Source organism: Lissotriton vulgaris, chromosome 11, assembly GCF_964263255.1.
Source record: "Lissotriton vulgaris chromosome 11, aLisVul1.2, whole genome shotgun sequence".
NCBI classification, from domain to species: domain Eukaryota; kingdom Metazoa; phylum Chordata; class Amphibia; order Caudata; family Salamandridae; genus Lissotriton; species Lissotriton vulgaris.
In genome coordinates, this window is record NC_141699.1 from 707,097,099 (window position 1) to 707,122,206 (window position 25,108).

The 25,108-nt window shown below is 45.1% G+C and overlaps 1 protein-coding gene across 1 annotated transcript in view; it reads left to right on the forward strand.

Moving 5' to 3' along the window:
* LOC147683354 (period circadian protein homolog 2-like) overlaps nucleotides 1–25,108 on the forward strand; it is a 333,862-nt gene that overhangs the window by 18,688 nt on the left and 290,066 nt on the right. Inside the window, exon 4 of the mRNA XM_086943782.1 lies at nucleotides 10,161–10,282. Coding sequence (XP_086799908.1) covers nucleotides 10,161–10,282 — 122 coding nt within the window. The remainder of the gene's footprint in view (nucleotides 1–10,160; nucleotides 10,283–25,108) is intronic.

Below are 25,108 nucleotides of genomic sequence, written 5' to 3' on the forward strand. Positions count from 1 at the left end.
GTAACATGCTACTCGCTGAAGAAGCACTTCAGTGCCACCTTTTGTGTAATAAAACAGTTGGTATTTTTTGACAAAGTCTCTACTTGCCATGATATGCAACAGAAAGTAATCAAATAGTTAAATGGATCCATTTCCATGTTATAGCTGGCAGCACCCTCACCAAGTCTGAGAAGCCATTTAAGTCTCTAAATGTCATTGATATTTAGATTTCTCCACCCTTTGTGCCATGTCATATCTAATTTTCTTCCTGGAATTGTTTTAAGTTCTGTGTTTTCCAGGATTGTATTCTAAACAATTGGCTAAGTTCAGCTGTTCCAGAATGAAGCTGTAATGGGGAACACATAGGCTACTTCTGAATTGTAAACTAGAATTTAAGAGCTAAGATTGATTCCCTGGAGGAGAAGACTGTCTCCCCTTCGCCCACTCTCTAATACAGTGAAGGAACAGATCCTACCAGTGTAATAAAGGATATCCCACTTTCATAACCAGTGCATTCCTGTCAGCTACAAAGTTAGAAATATTTCAGTTGTTCATTATTTTCACAACTGTAAATCTCATTATTCCGACTGTGTCATGCACAGAAAAGAAGACAAATGCTTTGAATGTCTGATCAGTGGTTTGGAAAGCTCAAACTACTCCTAAGGACATCCAGGATGAAAGACTTCCCTTCCCTGTATTTCTCCATGTAACAGAAGACAATAAGGCTGCTCAGCATGTCTCAGATCCTATTAACCATAAAGCAGAAGGCTGATGGTGAGCTGTGGACATGTCCATTGCATAATTGTGTATCTCAATCTGGAAATTCTGACGTTTTTTCATATCATGGTGGGCGAACAACTTTATGAGTGCTATTCTACTGTTTGGCCTGCACACTTCTCATTAGATTTTCTTCAAGGTTATATTCAGTATACTTATTTTATTTGGAATTTTAAAAATGCTAGTAGCCATCCTATGGTAGTCCCCAAATATTTACGTTATGGCCAAATAATAGGGGCAACTGAATTGTAGGAAAATACAGTGGCAGAACCTTATTGACAGCGATCCAGTCAATCATTTAGCAGTGATGGGCAGTTTTTAGACATACCTCACCACTAAATATGTCCCTAGTATGGTGGCATAGCCTTTAAGGAGAAAGAGTCCTGCAAATCTGGGTAAAGAGGAGAAACACGTTCTAGGAGTCTGACTGAGAAGGAATTTGGTAATCTAGAGAACAGGAAGTATTCATTTTCAAGTCTCAAATGAAGAGGTAGGGAGGTCAATAGATAAGAGGTATGAAAATGCAGAAATAGACAGCTGTATCTCCTGATCTGATTGATCGTGTCAATGGTACGTGGTTGGTGGTTGTAAGACTTCTTCCGAAAAGCAAGGTGCAAGCACTTATGAAAAATAGTACAGTGAGCAGTCATGCAGTGCCTTATGAATGAGGCAAAGTATTATAAAAGTCAACCTTTCTTTCATTGGGAGCCAGTGGAGGTATTTCAGTGCCAAAGTGATGTGGTCATAACTTTACAGACTGCATAACAAGTGTGCTATGTGTTTTTATTAACTGAAGTTTTGCAAGGGTTCTGCTGGTAGTCTAGAGTATAGTCTGTGGCAATTATATCGTCATGACAAGAGCAAGGATGAGAGTGATTTTCTAAGAGCAGTGGGTCCCCTTTGTGTGCTCTATGTAAATTGGGACACCCACTCCCTTATGTGGCAGAACATACTATACAATATCAATGGTGAAATGTAGATTTAGATATTACGCTTAACTGGGACATAAATTTTGACTCGCAATCCTAGAGCACACCTATGTTCCTTTATCTTGGGGGGGAGAGGGGGTGCGATTCTTAGCTCATCATGCAAGAGGATGAGCCCCTGGAATGTCGAGATGGGAATCTCAAATACCAGAATTATGAGGCATAAATATGAAAATATAAGTCAGTAGATATTTTCTATACCTAACTCCACGCATATGTGTACCTTGACTATATATCTTCAAAGTGTATAGATGTGGAGATAAGAATAGTAAATCTATATTTCCTCTATATGTAGTTCACTTTCAGTATTTTTTCTCTCGATATTCTGATGCAATGATAATCCCATGCTCGATATTCTGCGGTATAATCTTTAATATAGAGGAAAGGGGGCAGGACTTCTTATTCGCAGAACCAGGATATCTGTTTTTTCACTATTTAGCCAGGACCAGTTGTTATGCATTCACTGACGAACATGAGAAAGGTAATGGAACAATGTTTTAGATGGAACTATGTATTATCACACACATTTGGTACCCAATCTTGTAGTGATCTAAGATGTCAGCCCCGGAGGCAATGTAAGCATTGATCAGTGTTGGCAGCAGGGAAGTACCCGAGGTACTCCACAATTCCATGTAATCTGTTTAGCATTGGAAACATCCTTATTCAATTTGGTGAGTATAGTTTTGCAAAAAGGAAATAAACCATTACAGCACTTTACAGGTGATGCTGGCCAAAGTAGACAGTCTTCTGGTCAGCACCCATTGGTATCAAAAGTTGTATAGAGATCCATAGGATCAATGTACATAGCCCTGGTACCTGGAGTTCAAAATTATTCTTCTGATGTGCTGTACAGTGGCCTCTTTTTCTCCAGATGGAAGGCCAGTTTGCAATAGAATATGTATTGGCACTAGGGCATGTACATCAACAGTTATCACGATATTGGGCTAATTAACTTCCTTTATTCAGATCCCTCTTTGACGAGGTTTGACTGTTCCTAGCCCCTCTCACCACTTTGTATTTCTTGGATAGGAAATAAAATTGTGCTTACAGCTCACTCAACATCTATTTTGGGGCTCCCCAAATCCAGCATGGATAGTCATGCCTTTGCCAAGAGGTTCTGCAAGCTCTGCAAGCCTTCATGCAGTGGCCTGCTGTTTATAGAAACTTTTAAGCTCTTCTGGTGTTATGGTTAATCTGTTGCCAACACTGCAGGTGAAATGTGTTACAACAACAGCGGTCTTCCCAGCAGTGCCAGTTAATGTACCTGTAGTCTGTAAGACCTCATTTTGCACAGTTTCACTGATACATGCATTCTCATAAAAACATCTGCAAATTTATTTGACTGTTCACTGGGACTATTAAATTAATTGGGGGTGCTTTCTTCTGAAGCAATCAATTGACATGTTGATAATGCACTGCATGTGTTTTGATTCTCTGCGACCTCCACCTACAATGGCCTATGTAATGGGGTTATTTATTACATGATCCAGTGGTAAGAAGTGACGCAAAACGGATCACTTATAACATTTCTATGTTGAATGTTTTCAGCATCAGCATGCTTCCAACATTAGCTAACTGCTATACATTGTTTCTGAGTGTCTAACCATCCGGCTTACCAAAAGTGCTTTCCACACAATTTAAGAAAAATGCGACTTTTTTCATTTTCCTGGTCCCATGCTGCAGAAGAGAAGAAACGTCACAAGATATTTCCAAATCTGAAACACTTTGATGAATTTAAAGACAGTTACTCTTTGCGTAGGTTGTTGGCCATCAAGGTGGGGAATGCCTAGGGACGCCAAGCATCCATTGTTTGTTGACTAAGTTCCTGCATGCCCGATTTCTAATATCCAACGTACCACAAATTCAAATGGCAGGCAAATGCGAGTTATCAGTTCTAAGAGCCTAACTAAGACTCTGGCGGTGTGGGAGACGAACGCTGCCCTACCCCCAGATTGCGAGTTTCCTCATGGTCAGGGTGGCAGTGCTTTGGCAGTCTTGCAGCGGTGCAGTTCTAAGGCCCATATATCAGCCTTAGAACAGCAGCGCGGAGGGAGCGGCAAAGCCTGTTCCTGCACGGCATGGACTATGCCGTCCATGCAGTGCAGGAACAGGGGTTCATGCACACATGGGGGTACAACATGTGCTCCTTCATGCACCCCCATGCACATGGGCACCAGTGGGCCTTGTGAGGCCCCCTTACTTTCCTGCCCACCACACTTTTCCTGGCGGGCTCACTGTCAGGCAGTGTGGAGGTCTGAAACGTTGTAATATGCTTGGTGGTGCCACGGTGGTATAACAAGCATACTACTGCCCTAGGCTGCCGCGCCACTGCCCCGGGATTGCTGATACCAGGCGGTTGCGGCGGTCCCATGACGGTCCGACCACCAAAAATGTAATACGCGGTTGGACCGCAAGTGCAGCTGTAGCTGCACCGCCACTGCGGCTCTACTGTAAGTTTCGCAGTCTACGGACTGCCAAACTCATAATCAAGCCTTACGTTAGGTTTAGTTTCTCAGAAGCATGGATACATTTTTGTTGTAGTGATGCTGTCACCTCAACAACCTGTGCTCTAATAAGCACTTAAATATTTGATTCAAAGCTCCCTCTCAATTTAGACATCTGTTGTCTCAGAATACCTTTCATATGAACCCCTTATTATGTATACTGCTCCCACCTTTGTGATTGTTTGGTGCTTTAGAACCTCCCATAATGCTGGAACACAGTGGGCCTAATTCACAAAGGTAACATACACTTTTAAGTGTAAGTTACTATTTGGAAAAAAAACAGTAGTCCAGCACTACACATGGCCAACCACTGGTACTGCAGTACCCTCCCACAGAGTGTTTGTTGGCCTTTGCCAATTCTTGTATTGTCATGGGTTTGCAAAACTTAATTGTAAGAAGCTGCCCTGCCCTCAAAGCTAATGAAACAACAAAAAAACAGTGGCTAAAGGAAAAAGTGTTTTTCTGGTCTGAGAAAAGTACACATTTCCACTTTACACCCTGACGAGAACTACCTTGTGTGTGCATGTGCTCAATGTGAAAGGCCAGCATGCCTTAACGCATAGTCAAGTGAGTAAGTGGCTGAAGTGGGCTAGCATTGCCCCTTGATGCTTGCTGGAGTGGGTGGAAGAAAAATGTGAATGACACAATAACAGACAACTTGATGACCTCTAGCTGAATACCCCTATAAGTAATTATGTTATATATAATTTTAGTAAAATCAAACGATCTTGTCTAACAAATACCTATAAAAAAATTGGTCTAGCATTGGCTGATAGCCTCTACTTTGATAAAGAAGAGAAGGAAAAAAGGCAGAAAGGCAGATAAGAAGGAAGGAAAGTAGACCAATAAAGAAGGAAGAAAGGCTAAAAAGGGTTGCACGAAAAAAGGAAGGACGGGAGAAAAAATTGGGAGGCAGCAAGTCAAAAAGGAAGAAAAGAGGGAAGACGAAAAGAAAGAAAGCAAAAAGAAAAAAATTAAATAAGGCAAGTAAAAATAACAATAGAAATAAAGACGGGAGAAAAAAAGAAAGATTTAAAGAGGGATTTGGACCTAACTTTATCAAGTGGATCCAACTGCTCTATGCCCAACCGACCGCTCATGTGACAGTTAATAACCAGGTCTCTAGGCAATTACTGTTGCACAGGGGCACCAGACAGAGGTGTCCTCTGTTACCCCTACTCTTTGCCCTTGTGCTGGAGCCCTTGGCTGTTTGGGTCAGGGGAGACCCTGAGATCAGAGGGCTGAGATGGACTGAGGATCACGAAGACCGTATTTCATTTTATGCGGGCGACATTCTCTTATATTTGGTCTCACCCTTGAGGTCCCTCCAAAGGGTCCCCCATATATTTCATATTTTAGGCCCCACTCGGGCTATGGGATTAATTGGACCAAGTCCCAGCTCTATGTGTTGTGGGGTGCACCTCCATACAACCCTAGGGGCTATGATATACCAGTGGCATCACAGGGCTTCAAGTACCTTGGTATATATATTACACCAAACCCGACCTTATTCTATGAATCAAACTTGCTATAACCCCTGACTCGACTCAGATCTGACATTAAGCATTGGTAATCCCTCCCCCTTACCCTCCTGGGACAGGCGGCACTGTTCAAGATGTTGGTGCTGCCGCGATTCCATAATGCATTACAAAACACTCCCAATGCGATTCCTGACATTTATTTTGCCATTATCGACAGCGTGATGTGGGGGCTGCTGTGGGATGGTCGGGCCCCACGCATAGCCATGAGAAAACTGACTATGGGATGGTATGATGGGGGTATTGCACTACCCGACATACAGCTTTATAATCAAGCATCCCAGTTGGTTGCCATTAACAAATGGGTGCATGGGGAATACAATGACCCCAATTTTCGTACAGATAATTGGCTTTTGGGGCGGGGGATACAATAGGGCACATTACACAAACCCTTGCAAGCTTAACCTCACGGGCCTCACTGCTCGCACAGTGGAGATCTGGCATGGAATAGATAGGAAATGGGGTTAGCATAATAAGCTTACAAAAGCCAGACCGCTCTGGGAACCAGACATACTGAGTCAGCTTAGTAAATGCCCCGGATTTGACAGGTGGGACGGTGATAGGCATTTTGACAGTGGGGGACATGTGGGTGTAGGGAAAACTGGCCACTTTTGCAGACCTACAGACCAAATATCAATTAGCGCACACCAAGACATTTAGGTATTTACAGATTAGCCACACAGTCACAGCTGCTTTACCCAAGGATGTCCCTCTGCCAGAGTCATCTCCGCTGGAGGACAAGTTGATACTAGACCCTATGCCTAAAAAAGCCATATCCCTCACATATGAAAAACTGTTAAACAATCGCCCAGATCCCATGCTGCCTCTGCGGCAACACTGGGAGGCAGACCTGGGGGAATTTGACGAGGTGGATTAGCGTGATGCTTTGGCTTCTCCTCGAGAAGCAGCTAACCCCATTTGACTGCGCCTGGTCCAACTGAACATCCGCCACCCTGTATATTTAGATGCGAAGATCTTGGCCAAATTGGGTAGAAGGGCTGACCCCCTGTGTCTCCGGCAGTGCCATCAACAGCGAACCTTCTTTCATTTCCGATGGGATTGCCCAATAGTGCAAAAATACTGGAACAGGGTTACTGAGCCGATGGAGAGAGCGGGTGGCAAGACTCTGAAGGCCTCCCCCAGTTGTGTCTTCTAAATGTATGGGATGCAACAGATTTAACACAAACAGAGAAAACATGGGCCTCACTAGGGTGGGCCATCCCCAAACGTAATATTGCGCAAAAGTGGGGGGTGGAGGCGGCCTGACCAATGCGGGATTGGGCGATTGACATGGATAGGGCACTAATTGCTGAGAAGCATGTATTCAAACATAGAGGGTGCCCTAGGAAATTGGACCACAAATGGGGGAAGTGGAATAGATATAGAGGCAATATATGTTTATCTCCTACAGTTGAATTACAGCTTGAACGACATGCATTACTGGACCTCCCTGAGCTCGACCATGTGCCCACACCCGGAGCTAAATAAGGTGACTGCTCGATTACTAAGTGCCAAGTGGTGTGCGTATAAGGTTTGCACATTTCATCATTTATGTAATGGCCACATGGTGGATGTACTAGACATTCTCGCTGTGATTAACCGGAAGGAAGTGTATTGGATTTTTCAGTGACCGTCTGCACTGTGTAAAAGTATACTGTAGACCCAACTACTGTCTTGTCATTGCATTATGTTTTTCTTTTCTTTTTCATAATAAAAATTGTTTAAACAAAAAAAAGAAAGATGTTAAGAGGGCATAAAAGAAAGAAAGAAGGAAGGAAAGGAGGCAAACAAAGAAGAAAATAAATAAATGAATAAAATGAAAGAAAGAAGTCAAAGAACGAAAGATAAAACAAGGAATGGAAAAAAAAGGAAAGTAAAAGCAACTAAAACCAAAATGAAAGAAAGAAGGAAAATAAGTAAAGACGGAAGGAATGAAAGAAAGGAAAACAGAAAGAAAGGAAAGAAGAAGGAAAAACAATAAAACAAAGAAAAGAAGGCAAAAAGACAAAGAAGGAAGGCAAAAAAGAAAATATGAAATCAAAAAGTAAAAATAAACACCAAAGGAAAGAAAAATGGAAAGGCAGAAGGAAAGAAGATAAAAAGAAAGAACGAAGAAAAGAAGGAAAGAAAGAAGGTAACAAGAAAAAAAGGCAAGAAAGAGGGAAAAAAAGTAAAAAGTTGAGAGGGCAAGATATAAAAGTGCAAAAATGGAAAGGAAAGAAATAAGGAAAGAATGCAAAAAGAAGGACATGAAAAAGGAAAGTAGGCAAAAAAGAGAAAAAAAGGAAAAAAGGAAAGAGAATGAAAGAAGGCAAAAGAGAAGGAAAGACGGAAAAAAGAAATGAATGACAAAGAAGGTATGGAGGAAAGAAAGAAGGCAAGACAAAAGGAAAAAGAAAAAATAGAGTACACAGGAAATAATGAATGAAAAAGGGCCAAAAAAAGAGAGAAAGACGGAAAAAGGAAGGCAACAAGAAAGAAACAAGAAAAGAAAGAATGAAAAAAGGGAAAGAAAAGATAGGGAAAGAAAGAAGATTGAAGGAATGAAGGGTATAACATATGGTATACTACAACCCACCTATGTTTAAATAAAACTGTGACAATTGGGCTGCAAATTAGGCACTGTAACGTTTTTCTTTCTTCCATGGCATTGTTTATTAAAGAACCTAATAATGGAGCTATGGACTTGTGAAATATTGTTGAATTAAAATAAAATATATTTAAAATAGTTAGAAATATAAAGGAATATAAATTAATGGTAGAAATATGAAATGGTACATATTTATTGTTTAATTATTTAATTATAATATATAACAAGCTTTAATACCTATTATGAATTTAAGAAATAATGTTACAACATATTTTATTTAAAATACAAGCATTTTAAAATTAATTCCATATAGCATGTTTCATATTCATGAATTCATATTAAAGGCATTTGTTTTTATTTGGGAAGTCTTTCTATATTCAAACCACAGAAAAATAATTTTAGTTGAATATATTTTCATTAATGAAACTTTTATTTCAAAATTAATGTAATGATGCTGTAACAGTTTTGTTTATTGTGTTCTACATTTAAAGTAAATGTATTTAATGAATTTGGATGAATACTTAACATAAAAATATGTGTAAGATATATTTTCAACTCAACTATACAATGCAGAGTTCTCCATTCCAACTGCAGAGTCTTTTTTTTAAAGGATGTTGCAGTACTAGTGGTTGGCCATTTGATATACTGGATTTACTACTATTTTTTCTTTTTTTAGTAGCCAGCTACACTCACAGTTTGTGAATACTGAAAAGTAGTAAACATATTCAAAAGTGTAAACTTACTAAAACATGTAATTTACTTTTGCAAATTGGGCCCTAAGCTGAAAGTAGTTGCAATTACCATAAAGTAATCTTTGTTTTCTTAGGGCTTTGTCTTCCTTATTTTGCAGTGATGCATACTTCTGCCCAGATCATAGCACTTAATTAGTAATTGATTGTTAAGGGTCTGAGCTACAAGGCTCACATGCAGTGAAAGTAGTCTGGTGCAAGGGCGCAGAGGTGCGACTCATATGCATCATTGTTTTTATTTATTTACCTTGAAGGCAGCTTCTGGAACTGATTAACTCATTGTGCTACCTCAATAAAACAGAATATAAATGGAGTAAACTTTAGAACTCCACATAAAGTAGGGCTTTCTAGTGTTCCCTGGCACATAATGTAAGGCTGCTTATACATTCCATGACTCCTGCTGATACCTTCACATACTTCTTTCTGTACAGTTGCTTCCTTTACTCAACTTTCTGATCTTCATAATTTCTTTTCTTGGGAATAGGTAATACTTAGGGATAGTTGAACATCCGTAACTACATCAGTTTTCATTGAGGTTTCCTAATTCCACCCACATTTTTCATACTCCTCCTATTTGTGTGTGCTTCCACTCTCTGCCCCAACTACATTTTTCCTGTTATTACATCATTTTGTAGCTCTCTCATTCCTTTAATGTCTCCTGCTTGTATTTTGTTTATAAAAGCTTGACATACAGGTTCTCAGTATCATCTATCTGGTATTTCTTTTCGGCCAGCTGCAGGAGTTACTAGGCAAATCGGGATTACAATCTGCAGTACTCCAGTAGCTCGGGTGGAGGTGGACTTTCTGGGAGTCGGGGTGTAATTACCAATTCTGGGAGTTACTAATGAGACCACTTAATGAATAGTATGTTTTCTCCACAGAGTGTGATTGATGAGCGGCTGGTGTACTTATTCCAAACATAGTGCACAGACCAAATGTGGATGCTTGACCAAAGTTACAATAACAGTACAATTCACTTGGCTTTCTGTTTTTTTGGTGTTCTGCATTAGGCACTAATGCTCTTCTGTATTATGCAGCCAATGAAGACTACTATCAACTTCTGATGCTCAATGAGAGTCACCCATCCTGTATGGATGTTTCCTCTTACACACTTGACGAGATTGAAAACATCACCTCAGAATACACTATAAAAAATGCTGTAAGTGTTCATGTAAGGTATTCAAAAATGTCCAGCATATTTATTTGATACAGTATCCATGAATAACATGTTTATTTTCCTCATGTGAGTAACAAGAATATTGATAGAGCAAGAATGGCGGCCTGTACTTTTTTTCAATTCTTCTTGATCGGGTTTCACTTGTTCTATTTGTAAAATTATATTTTCTGATGAATACCTGTTCCTGTACATTCCCCACCTCTTGAACATACCCAAGTGTAGACTGGATCCAGAAAAGTTTCATAGCTCTTGCATGCCAGATCGGGCTCCTGCTCCACGTCGGAGCTAGATGTCACGGTCCAACGGCTCCTCGGGATCAGGGCGATGCTAATAGGGGTCTACCTCCAGCTTTCCCCGCACTCTGATTGTACAACTCACAGAGCACGGTGGTAAGCAGGTGAGGGAATAATGCTGTGGCGGGAACCGCTGAAGAAGAGATGCCTGTTGAAACAAAAACTATACGTTAATACCAGTCCCTCACACTTCTCCTTTCTATATCTCAATTAAAGCCACCCCTACCTGATACTTCTCAGACTTTAGCTCCCTTCTGTTTTTTCAACCTGCTAAGATGAGATGACTTCTCTCATATGTGGTTCAGGATTCCTAAAAGAACAAGAGCCTTCTGTTATACTGTCCCTTCCTTACCCTACCGATAAGAGCCACCTAACTTCCACACATACATACCATGCGGTCTTGCTCCCTTGTGAATTACTGAAGACGAAGAATCAAGCTAGTTCTTCAAATAACAAGGAGTGCAGAAAAGAAAAGAAAAAACAGTGCAATTGTAACCACCCAGTTCGTAAGATCAAAAAGGATTATAATGAAACAGACCATCTCATAGTACCTCCGTATGAATGTCTATCTATTGTTTACAATTCCAATAGTCACGAAAAAGGGATGGTAGAACTACCCAAAGTAGAATCAATAGGAACGAGGCTCTCTTACCAGAGGCAGACGCTGACGTTTCCTCTTCACTGTTCTGGCCGCGGAAGGGGGCAATCCTGCGTCTTCCGTACCAGAACACACACTAGACTGGCAATACTGTGTGTAAGAGGGATTCCGGTCAAAGAGAGGGTGCAATCCTGCGTCTCTCCTAACGACCAAACCCACCACTTATCTTCGGGAACAACCACCAGCCGAGAGGGTGCAAATCCAGCGTCTCTCGCACCGGCGATAACCACACTCCGACGCGAGAGGGGGAAATCCAGACGTCTCTTGCATCGGAACAAAACAAAGAACTAGAAGTCAGACTCGGGAGGAAATCATCCAGCGTCTCTTTCTCTGACTGCAATCACTCCAAAGGTACCCAGAGTCGAAACACCCGTAATCCCGCAGCCGCGGAACTACCTCTGTGAAAGCAAAAGTCTCTCTTCACCCTGGAGCACAGAGAAACTAACGCCCATCAAACTGTTCCCAAGTAGGACAAATCACGAGCACCGCTCCCCGGTGGTTCACGTACTTTTATGGCCTCTCCCATTTCGCTTCCACCCACAGAAGTTCTGGGAGATGTAGTTCTCAGCTATTCTCAGGCAGGCACACGTCGCATCCTGACAGTATGCCCCCCTCCCAAGTGCCTCCTAGCGCCAGGCTTCCCCGGATGCCGCAAGAAGAACCTCCGGACCTCCACAGGAGCATGAACCTCCGTACTAGGCTCCCATGAATCATCCTCCGATTGGTACCCCTTCCAGGAGATCAGGAACCACAACCTCCCCTGGCGGTACCTAGAATCCAGGATTCTACGGACCTCGTATTCCAACTGGCCATCTCTCATAACCGGAGGTGCCGCCTTGATTCGGGCCCTCCCAGATGGCTTCAACAGACTGCAATGGAATACAGAATGAATCCGTAACGAAGCAGGCAACTTGAGTTTATACGCCACCGGATTGATCTTACGAATGATGGCGTAGGGACCAATGAAGCGAGGATGAAAAATACTGTGGTAGCGAAAACGGATGTTCCGAGTGGAAAGCCAGACTCTGTCGCCCATTTTGTACTCCGGTCCCTCCTGACGATGTCTGTCAGCCCACTTCTTATAGGAGACCTTAGACTGGTCCAATGCCTTCCTGATGGACTTATGGATCCTGAGAAGGGCCTTCATGTGCGCAGCCACAGTAGGGTGGTTTTGTACCTCGCTTGGAACTACCACAGCCAGAGTGTTAGCATGGAACGCGGAATTGGCTTTAAATGGCGTTTCCTTGATCGAACTATGCCACATGTTGTTATAAGACAACTCGGCCAACCACAACATGGAAACCCACGACTGGTCCGCCTCCTTGGAATAACACTGCAAGTATTTCTTAAGCGTCTGGTTCATCCTCTCGGTTTGCCCATCTGTTTGCGGATGAAAACTGGTGGACAACGCATCTTCGGTGTGCAAGGCCTTGCACCACATGTGCCAAAAGCGAGCCACGAACTGAGGTCCTCGATCTGAGATGATAACTCGTAGAATCCCATGCAGTCGTACCACATGGGTTAGCAACAGCTGTGCGGTCTGGCTGGCAGTGGGAAGATTTCGGCAGGGAATAAAATGTCCCATCTTTGTGAGGCTATCAACCACCACCAGTATAGCATTGCATCCCTGATCATTCGGTAAACCCACAACAAAGTCCACGCTGATGGTATGCCATGGATGAGCAGGAGTCGGCAGCGGCAGCAGCTTCCCCCTCATCTTACTCTGCTCACCTTTTGCCCGTGCACAAGTGCCACATTGTTGTATCCATCCTTTCACGTCCTTTGCCATTCCCTCCCACCAGAACTGACGCTGTACCAAGAGTAGCGTTTTCTGATTGCCAGGATGTCCAGCCACCACCGCATTGTGACACCAATTGAAGGCTTGCAACCTCCGGGAATGAGTAGGTAAGTTAAGTTTTCCCTTGTACAACTGCACCCCATGCTTTAGTGTCCGATTCACATCCTGACTGGCCCACGTTTGCCACTGGGCCGGACTCCGTTGATCAGTTATCTGAGACATGAACTGGTCTGCTGCGACCACACAGAGTACCTTCTCCGGGGGAATGATAGCCTGCGCTATGTCTTGAGGAGATGCAGCACCTTCTTTTTGTCGGGATAGAGAATCAGCCTTCCGATTATCGGACCCTGGAAGGAATGTGATCACAAAGTCATACCCTGCAAAAAACAACATCCATCTCATCTGACGTTGAGAAAGATGACGGGCAGTCTTCATGAAAACCAAATTCCGGTGGTCCGAGTACACCGTGATGGTATGTTGCGCCCCCCACAAATAGTGTCTCCACTCCATGAATGCCTTCTTGATGGCAAACAGCTCCTTCTCCGCCACTGTATAGTTCGATTCGGCCGAGGACAGCTTTTTGGACAAGAACGCCACCGGATGTAATTGGCCGGTCCCTCTGTCCCTCTGGGACAGTATTGCCCCTACTGCTGTATCCGAGGCATCCGCCTACACCACAAACAGGACGTCCATTTGTGGATGCCGCAAAATAGGAGCTGTACTGAACAAGTTCTTCAATAGTTCAAAAGCCTCCATTGCCTCTGGGGTCCACTCGAACGGTGCACCTTTCCTCAACAACCGAGTGATGGGAGATGCTACCAAGGAGAAATGTGATATAAAGCTCCTATAATAGTTGGAAAAACCTAGGAAGCATTGCACCTCTTTCACACTCTTGGGAACTAGCCACCGCTGAACCGCCTCTACCTTCCTGTCTGCCATCCGAAACCCCTGGGGACTCAATATAACCCCCAGGAACTCCACCTCTGACACCCCAAACTCACACTTGCTGAGCTTACAGTACAGGCAGTTGTCCAGCAATCTTTTCAGGACTAGGATAACGTGGCTGGCATGCTGTGGTATGGACACAGAATAGACCAGAATGTCATCGATGTACACTATGACAAACTGGTCTACATATTCCTTTAGTACGTCGTTTAAGAAGTACTGGAAAGCCGCCGGGGCGTTACACAGCTCGAACGGCATGACCAAGTACTCGAAAAGACCATACCTAGTTTTGAAGGCCGTTTTCCACTCATCACCGCTACGGATCCTCACTAGATGGTATGCTCCTTGGAGGTCCAACCGGGTGTAGATGTTGGCCTCCCGTACTTGATCCAGTAAAACGGGGATGAGCGGAAGCGGATAGCGATTTCTCACCGTCTGTCTATTCAGCAGGCGGTAGTCAATGCACGTCCGCAGATCACCATTGGCTTTCGCCGTGAAAAACAGAGGAGAAGCTGCAGGGGACCTAGATGGACGGATGAACCCCATGGCACAGAATTGTTTCAAATACTCCTGCAGGTGCTTGGTTTCCGGTTCCGATAGGGCGTATACTCTGCAAGAGGGTATCACAGCTCTGTCAATGAGATCAATACGACAATGGTATTCGCGATGGGGTGGCAACGATGCCGCCTTGACCTCACTGAACACCTCACTATACTTTGCATACTCTGCTGGCAAAACCACCTCTTTTTCTGCGGCCGTGGCCACCTGAAATACCTGTGCCAAGGCTCCCAGATGTTGATCCGCCTCCCTCAAGCAAGACCCCTGACACTCCTCCGAGAGGAAACTGATGGTCTTCATTCTCCAATCCATAGTGGGATTGTGGAGCCCAAGCCAGGGCACCCCCAAGATGACCTCATACTGAGGGGCTTCAATGATGTTCAAAACAATGTTTTCCATATGGTCCAAAGGCGTACCTGGGAGCAGCAACTCTACCATTCCGGTATGTTCTGTGATCGGACCGGACTTTAGCGGAGTGCCGTCCACCGCCAACACCCTTTCTGGTTTCTCGACAGCCACCCTCTCCAAACCCAGACGACGAACCAACCCGTCATCTATGAAACGTCCGGTAGCCCCGGAGTCTAGCATACCATGAACTGGGTGTTGTTGCCCTTTCGCCTGCAAAATCATAGAAAGGACTATGTGCGATTCAGTAGTAGCCGAATACGCTCCGGCTAGAGATGGCAACTGCCAGCCTACTTCCTCTGGAATCGTATGGGATTTAACCGATACCTCCTCTTGGTTACTCTGTACCGCAGGAAGGGCATAATTTCTTCCGGCACCTAAAGGACGCGGTTTTTTGGGTTTCACCGTGCAATCCTTCACATAGTGCCCCTTCTTCCCACAGTACATGCAGAGGCCCTGAGTGCGGCGGGTTTCTCTCTCCGCTCTAGACAAAGGCGCCCGTACGGCACCTACTTCCATCGGTTCTGTCACAGCACTCTTATCGATGGGAGTACCAGACTCGACCCTACTCAACCCCCCTGGATGTCGGTATCCCCTTCTCCGATCTCCTGAACGGTCCGCCAGACGATGATCAAGTCTCAACGTCAAATTAACCAGATCCGTACAGGTGGTGGGCTGGGGGTCTATTTGAGCAATCACATCCTTCAATTCGTCCGAAAGGTCCTGATAATACAGCGCCATCCTCTTTACTTCGGGCCACGCTGTTTCTGCAACCAGCCTATTAAAAGATGTCATGTAAGACACTAGTTCTTTCTTGCCCTGTTTTAACTCGAGAAGGTCTCGATCTGCACTAAGAGTGGTAGCTCTCCTATCAAATACCCGCTCAAACTCTCTCCTAACAGCGGTCCAATCTGACAAAAGAGGGTCGTCGTTCCTAACCAACGGACCTGCCCAATTAGCCGCATCGCCCTCTAAATAGGAGATGGCGAACGCCACCCTAGACAAATTAGTCGGAAACTAGGCTGGACGGCAGGAAAAATGCAATGACACTTGAGTCAAGAATGCCTGTATGGAATGAGGGTCCCCGGAGTATCTCTCAGGGCTAGCTAAAGGAATGAGAGGTGGAACCGTAACCTGAATCTGTTGAGCACCTGCCGAAGCATTGAAAGGGTTTCTGGCCTGCCTATCTACCTGTTCCTTTAAGGCTGCGGTTTCAGCCCGGGAAGTAGCCAGCTCTTGCTGCACTAATACTAGGGCCGCCAATACATCATCCATGGTAGCCATCCCCAAGCCCTGATCAGGGGGAGAGTTTTTCGTGGGCTCGTGATTCTGTCACGGTCCAACGGCTCCTCGGGATCAGGGCGATGCTAATAGGGGTCCATCTCCAGCTTTCCCTGCACTCTGATTGTACAACTCACAGAGCACGGTGGTAAGCAGGTGAGGGAATAATGCTGGGGCGGGAACCGATGAAGAAGAGATGCCTGTTGAAACAAAAACCATACGTTAATACCAGTCCTCAATTAAAGCCACCCCTACCTGATACTTCTCAGACTTTAGCTCCCTTCTGTTTTTTCAACCTGCTAAGATGAGATGACTTCTGTCATATGTGGATCAGGATTCCTGAAATAGCAAAAGCATTCTGTTATACTGTCCCTTCCTTACCCTACCGATAAGAGCCACCTAACTTCCACACATACATACCATGCGGTCTCGCTCCCTTGTGAATTACTGAAGACGAAGAATCAAGCTAGTTCTTCAAATAACAAGGAGTGCAGAAAAGAAAAGAAAAGAAAAAACAGTGCAATTGGAACCACCCAGTTCGTAAGATCCAAAAATTATAATGAAACAGACCGTCTCATAGTACCTCCGTATGAATGTCTATCTATTGTTTACAATTCCAATAGTCACGAAAAAGGGATGGTAGAACTACCCAAAGTAGAATCAATAGGAACGAGGCTCTCTTACCAGAGGCAGACGCTGACGTTTCCTCTTCACTGTTCTGGCCGCGGAAGGGGGCAACCCTGCGTCTTCCGTACCAGAACACACACTAGACTGGCAATACTGTGTGTAAGAGGGATTCGGTCAAAGAGAGGGTGCAATCCTGCGTCTCTCCTAACAACCAAACCCACCACTTATCTTCGGAAACAACCACCAGCCGAGAGGGTGCAAATCCAGTGTCTCTCGCACCGGCGATAACCACACTCCGCCGCGAGAGGGGGAAATCCAGGCGTCTCTCGCATCGGAACAAAACAAAGAACTAGAAGTCAGACTCAGGAGGAAATCATCCAGCATCTCCCTCTCTGACTGCAATCACTCCAAAGGTACCCAGAGTCGAAACACCCGTAATCCCGCAGCCGCGGAACTACCTCCGTGAAAGCAAAAGTCTCTCTTCACCCTGGAGCACAGAGAAACTAACGTCCATCAAACTGTTCCCAAGTAGGATAAATCACGAGCACCGCTCCCGGTGGTTCACGTACTTTTATGGCCTCTCCCATTTCGCTTCCGCCCACAGGAGTTCTGGGAGATGTAGTTCTCAGCTATTCTCAGGCAGGCACACGTCGCATCCTGACACTAGAAGCACCATAATGATTACATTAGTGGGACCACAAAGTGCCCCTCCGCTGCGCAACATAAGTTCCCTTTATTCTGCCTCTTTGATGAGAATTTGGAGTTCGATGTACGGAAATTTGCTCCCAGAGATTCCTTCATTTAAATTTTTGGGGCAGTGCTCATCATTGCCTCCTGCTAAACATTCAGGGTTCGAACCCTGTGTAACATTAATGGACATATGTCCATCGTGGATTCTCATGATGATTGCCTCTGGTGACTTGACTTGTGTAAGAGCATGCATGCCAAGGCCCTGAAGGAGATGGAAGCAAAGCTTTTTAGGACATAGGCCAGAGAATACAAATGATGCTTAAAATTCCATCCTCGGTCAAGGAAGCTGGAGTCTTCCTCATCAAGGTGGAGGAAGAAGCATAAGAAGAAGACAAATGGGTAAAAATGTGATTCTAAAGGTAAGTCTCCAAGATGATACCCCATACCAGAGGATTATCTTAACGTCCAGAATTGGTCGAACATCCGTTCCCTGAACGAGCAGTGCTTGTGTCTCTCAGTGACCCAAAGCCAACTCCAAAGCCATTGACACTGAAAGATCTGCAGCCATCTTCTCAGGCCTTTCCTGAGCGCCCTACAATGGGATCAGACTCTGCTTTTTTATGTCAGTACCATGTTTGACCTTTTTAGGCTAGCCATGGTACCTCCTGGAGCACCTTCAGGCCCTATGGGACCTTTAGCGGTGCCAGGTCTCTCTACACTGCCCACTGCACCCTTGTTACCCTTGCCATCAACATTGACTCCTCCAACAGCACTTACCTTTTTCCATCTAAGTCACCTGCTTTGGCTCCTCCCTTGGCACTTGCACCATTACTCCTGGCACCGACCCGATGCCGACCCTGGCGCCACATGCTTCCTCTCAGACTCCAGGTTTTTCTGTGGTAAAATTTTAATGGGACACTCAAAGGTTGTTAGAGGAATAACAATATAGGAGGCAAGCATTCTACAAAGACACAATCCTTGCTCTTTTTCTAACTTATTCCGTGCCTTTGAAAGATAATCCTGAGGAGGTTCTATTTGTATTAACAAGTGACCCTTAATATCAAGGCCTTGCAGAGGCTGGTGGCATTGATACTGCACGGAACTGGACTTGGACAGCAACCACTATGGGCTCCCACCACTGTAGGTCATCCCGCATCGCATTGTATTAAAAAACAGCAGAGGTGTTTAAACTTCCTCTGCCATCACTTGATGCTAAGTCCTAGATCCATACCTCAGTCCGAAGCCTTCTGTCCAGGCACCAGAGCCATTACGTCCTTCAACAATGCTCTCTTGGACCATATTTTAGTGGTCTGGGGAAAATCCACCTCCTCTACAGCAGTCAACAAGGTTGTAGACACATGTATCGGCCTGCACCTGGTGGCCCATCTTTCCTCAACTCCTATCCTTCACTGGAGAGTCAAGTAATTCAAACCTCATGTTCATCCAAACTGACTCCTGGAGCTTTCAACTCAGCTCCTACTGAAAGGTAATCTAAGAAATGTGAGGCTTTTGGCAGCAAACAGCTTTTGCAGATTTGCAGAGAGCCTAGTGTTAAAGTAGCTCAATGTGACCTGCACTCTTAGTCCCTATAACTATGCCCAATGGGATATGTCCAGCATTGCAGAAATACACTTGCTGGAGCATTCTTTACTTCATGGAGATGGTCAAGCTGCAGCATGCCAAATCATTCAGTCTGGGCTAGATACTGCAGACTCTGCTGTGCGATCTATGGGTACCTTTATGGCAATCCATCGCTTTGTGTGGCTCTGCACTTCTGGTTTCTCTACAGATGTACAATCCTCCTTAATGGACTTGTCCTTTGATGGACCGAAGTCTGTGGAATTAAAGTTTTCTCCAGGCTTGAAAGATTTTAAGAAAACAGGGCAACTGTGAGAGCCCTTCTTTTACAGTCTCCTCAACGAGACTATAGCTAGTTTTGCAAGTTTAGGTGATTTGCAGGAGGCTTCAGTTTTCATCAATGACAGGCCTTACAACAATAGCAGCGACCACAGCCTCAAAGTCTTCTCTTCTGGCAGTACAAAGGCTGTGGTAAAGGTATAGCGCCCCCAACCCCACCTTTAATTCTTCTTCCTCTTTTTCCCTGCCTCTCCCAGGAAGCGAAAATTGCAAAAAACACAGTTGATGGACAGAATGTAGAACAATGTCATACATTCACCCCAGTACAAGGATCTGGGCCTAAATCCATCGTTTTTTTGCACTCCACACCACCCTGGGTTAGACACTGGCTATATGCAAATCAGCTCTGACCCTGTGCCTCATGGGAACAGTCCAGTCCGAACTACCAAGCCATGTCTTTCCCAGACCAGAATCAAGCATCCAAGGACCGGTTTCTGGCTATCAGCCTTCATCAGCCTGGATAGCTTGACTCCAGTGGTGTGGAGAGCCTGGGACTCACGTCTGAGTATACCCAGCACACTCGGGGTGAAAATTGCAAAAACACAGTTGATGGACAGAATGTAGAACAATGTCATACATTCACCCCAGTACAAGGATCTGGGCCTAAATCCATCGTTTTTTTGCACTCCACACCACCCTGGGTTAGACACTGGCTATATGCAAATCAGCTATGACCCTGTGCCTCATGGGAACAGTCCAGTCCGAACTACCAAGCCATGTCTTTCCCAGACCGGAATCAAGCATTCAAGGACCGGTTTCTGGCTATCAGCCTTCATCAGCCTAGATAGCTTGACTCCAGTGGTGTGGAGAGCCTGGGACTCACGTCTGAGTACACCCAGCAAACTCGGTGTGAAAATTGCAAAAAACACAGTTGATGGACAGAATGTAGAACAATGTCATGTGGAGTGCAAAAAAACGATGGATTTAGGCCCAGATCCTTGTACTGGGGTGAATGTATGACATTGTTCTACATTCTGTCCATCAACTGTGTTTTTTGCAATTTTCACCCCGAGTGTGCTGGGTATACTCAGACGTGAGTCCCAGGCTCTCCACACCACTGGAGTCAAGCTATCCAGGCTGATGAAGGCTGATAGTCAGAAACCGGTCCTTGGATGCTTGATTCCAGTCTGGGAAAGACATGGCTTGGTAGTTCGGACTGGACTGTTCCCATGAGGCACAGGGTCATAGCTGATTTGCATATAGCCAGTGTCTAACCCAGGGTGGTGTGGAGTGCAAAAAACGATGGATTTAGGCCCAGATCCTTGTACTGGGGTGAATGTATGACATTGTTCTACATTCTGTCCATCAACTGTGTTTTTTGCAATTTTCCTCCCAGGAAGCAGCTCGAATCCAAACATATTGAGCCATGGTCTCCTCTGGGTGGCCTCCTTTTCTCAGGCCTGGAAGGCCATTACTTCGGACCAGTGGGCCATTTAGATTGTTGAAAGGGGTTAGAGGAGGAGGGTAAAAAGAATGAAAGGCTAAGGACCTTACCTAGGTCGAAAGGGGTCACTATCTTGGATAGGAAGGCAGCTCTGGTTCAAAGCACCAACTTCTTGTGGGAAAAGGAAATGAAGAGAGGAAGGGAAATTACCACTTGTAGTTCACTAATCTACCTCACTGAAGTTATGACAATGAGAAACACAGTTTTAATAGTGTGAAGCCTCAATTTGCAACCGTGAAGCGGTTCAAATTAGGTCCTTTCCAAAAATGTTAAACAAAACATTATGGTCCCATGTAAGAATGACAACTGGGGTTGAGAGAAGCATTTCTGCCAGATCTTTAAGCAAGAGCAACACAATAGGTGACTTAAATGGAGATGCTTGGTCTGGAGGCAGAGGAAAGCCAAGAAAGCAGCCAAGTATTCCTTGATCATTGTCCCCACACAGCCTTATCGGGCTAACAATAAGGCAAACCTGACAATATCACACAATTGGGCTTTCAAGGTATCTGCATTGTTCTGAGTGCACCAAATGATGAACAATGGTGAGCTGACAGAATAATGTCTAGCACCCCAGCAGGCAGGTGGAAGGAAGCCAGATGTGCCCATTGGTATGTGGGAATAGCATAGTGAAGAGGGAAATCCCACTTTAACTGAAAAGCATCAGGTTAAGGCTAAGGGTGGGCGGGCAGCTACGCTCCGTGCACAGAGTGTGCGTAGTGCCGGCTTCTACGCATTTTGCGTAGCAGGCGTAGAATTCGGCACTACGCACGCTCCGCAGACGGTGCGTAGCTGGCCGCCACCCGCCTCCCTCCCGCCCTCCCTAAATACTTTAATTTAAATGTTAGCAAGAATTAAAAGGCACTTACCTTGCCCGCCGCTGCCCGCCGCGTCCCCGGGGCTCCCTCTCTTCATCGCTGCCGTCTTGGGTAGTAATGCGCATGCGCGGGCGGCCGCGCATGCGCATTTCGCACAAGAAATGCGCATGCGCGGCCGCCCGCGCATGCGCATTAGTACCCAAGACGGCGGCGATGAAGAGAGGGAGCCCCGGAGACGCGGCGGGCAGCAGCGGGCAAGGTAAGTGCCTTTTAATTCTTGCTAACATTTAAATTAAAGTATTTAGGGAGGGCGGGAGGGAGGGAGGCCTGTGGTGCGTAGTGGGGCTACGTGGAGTGCGGAGGTGGGCATAGTTTCTCGCCCACTTCACGTAGCTCCGCGAAGCCTCACTACGCCCACTACGCCCACTACGCCCAGGGTTAGTTAAGGCTCCCTGCAACAAATACTAGAGGGCACAGAACTATGGGCAAAGTGTCTTGGTGCGGGTGGCAAACAGGCCCAGCAGGTGGGTACCCCTCTGGGCAAAGAGAAGCTGGACCCCTAACGGGTGGAAAGGCACACATGATCGGCCAGATGGCCCACCTGCGGCTGTCAGCCCTAGTGTTTAGATAGCAAACCAGCTGGTTTAAAGCCATTCAAAGTAATGAGTTTCTATGCTTGCCAAGAGAGAGGTGAGACCCGAATTCTCCCTGTTTGTCGACACACCACATTGGGTTTGTATTGTCTGCCAAGATCTAGAGAGAACAACTGTGAAACAAAGCTAGGAATACCATCAGAACCACCCTCACTTCAAGTAGGTTGATGTGTAGAAGAGGTGTGGCACAGCAGACAGGGTGCCTGACTCCGGATCACAGGGTTCACAGTTCGATCCCCGGCTCCGGCGGCAGGTTAGCTCATCACCATGTGACTCTAGGCAATAGCTTGCTTAATCTTCCCAATGGCCCCCAGAGCCGACACACCTCCGCCAGAGGTGGCTGTGCACTTTACAAATGCTGGCATTTACATTTAGACATTGCTCCTCTGGAGACATGGGGCCTGTGATCTTTAGTTGCCCTAGATCAGCAACTTCTCCCCCATGATGGAGGCTTCCTTTAGCCCCATTACAAACGTGGCCTCAGCTAGAGGGGTTCAAAGGACATCCCTGTCACAGGGATTCAAAGGACATCCCTGTCACAAGGTTCTACTCTACACCCCACTAAGTCAAATCCATAGCTGCATCCTTGGAGATCACAATGGTGTTCAATAGATCTTCTCTGCGCTGGAACTACTGCCTCCCTGGGGTGCTCTCATATCCCATTGTGCATATGTGACCAAGAGAATGCAAGAAGCCTCCAGACTTCACAGGCATAAAACCTTCAGGACTGGAATTTGAGCCCCTTTGTGAAATATCCGAATCACATCCTGAATATCCTGGATGCTTCAGGTAAGGGAAAAGGCTCGAAGAGATGTGGTATTCAGCACATCCCCTATGAACAGGAGGCACAGAAAAGGCTTCAGGTGAGATACGTGCACATTGATGCAGTAACCCAGTTTGAACATCAGACCCGTTGTCCATGGGAGGTGGTGGGATACCAGCTCCGGTGACTCATCTTTCAATAGCCAGTCGTCTACGTCTAAGTAAGGAAAAACTGGGATAGTAATTGTTTTATTTAATTTTACAGAGTTTTATATAGCGCAAACTTGACCTGAATCAGGTATCAGATCGCTTACAAGGCACCAGTTGCATTACATGAGGACACATTCATTTTTTGTTGTTTTTTTTGTTAGGCACAGGGAGATTAAGTGATTTGCCCAGAATCACAGGATGTTCAGCATCATTGCCAAGACTCGAACCCAGTTCCCCAGATTCGAGGTCGACTGCCCTAGCCGTTAGGCCAACTCCTCTCCCCCACCAACAACTTGGTGAAGACTAGAGGTGCCGATGCCAAATGAAATGGGAGGCCCACAAAATGACAGGGAGTAGAACCCACCTTGAAATGCAGTAATCTCCTGTGTGACTGCAAGATTGGTATGTAGAAATATACATCCTGTAAGTTCATGGACAGTATCCTGTCTCCTGCTTCAAGCAAAATTAGCTTCTGAGCTAGGGACAGCATTCTGAATTTATTCTTGCGAAGGAAGAGATTCAAGACCCTAAAACCTATGACTGCATGCAGACTACTGTCCTTCTTGGGAAGCAACAATTGAAAGTAGCACCTCTGCCCAATTTCCAGCTCTAGTGCCAGCGCCACTACTCTTTTCTGTAGGACATTTTATACATCCTGTAGCAAGATGCCTAGGTGCCCAGGTGTTTGTCCATCAGACTGGAAGAGGGAGGGAGAATATGGGGTTTAAGGTTAGGATGTGTCCCCTGGACTTTCTTCAGGGCACAGATTTAAACCCCCTGGAAGTTTTTTTTTGAGATATGGGAATTTCCCTACACTTGATACAGTAAGGGCAGGTAACTGCTCCTTATCAAATGCACATAATATGCTGTCACTCCATCCCAAATTGGGAGAGGCTTCACTTCACGCTGGACCTCAATTGGTGGGGTAGCCCTGTAGTCAGACACCCATCAAGGGTCCTGCCCCGCTGACCAATCTACTCTTCTCTCCAAGCAGCTGGGACCCAAAACAAGTAGATTGGAAAGTCCAGCACCCTTTATGGCAGTAGGGCCTTAGGACCATAATATCCCACAAGACCCTGGGCAAGGATCCAGAGCACACTATACACAAAAGAAATCGATCATATGTTCAACTCTTCATTCCTTCAGGATAGATCACCCAAATGCGTTATTTTCAAAAAGTATTTTATTGTCATCAGCGTTCCCCACTTGGGAGTCACTGTGCTTATCACTTTAGCCTACACGTGTTTCATCACAGCATGTGGCTGTGAATCTTCAGGGCTATAAGAAATATAATAGAAAGCAAAATGATAAAAAGACAAGAATACGTGTGAAAGCAGAGAAAGGGGGACACCAGTGCAGTGGAAACCAACACAGGAGGGACGGGAATAGAACAAAATGGGAGGGGAATTTTTGTGACTTAAAGCACCAAAATGTAATTTAACTCGGAATTCTATTTGATAGTATCAGATTTTAGTGAGAAAGAGTAATGTGTCGTGACATACGGCGCATTTGAGGATAGCTAGATATCTCCTGATTCCTATCTGTACTTAAATGCAAGGGTGAGCAGTGAGGTGACTTATTTAAATTGTAGTTTACATTTTTTAAAATCAGATTTGTCCTACCAAAAAAATAATTGTATAGATTAGATGCCTGCGTCTGCACCATATTCATAATAGAATTTATGCCAATTCCTTAACGTTCAAAGTGGGAAGCGAGTGTTTGAGAAACCAACACACTATACACATGTCTATG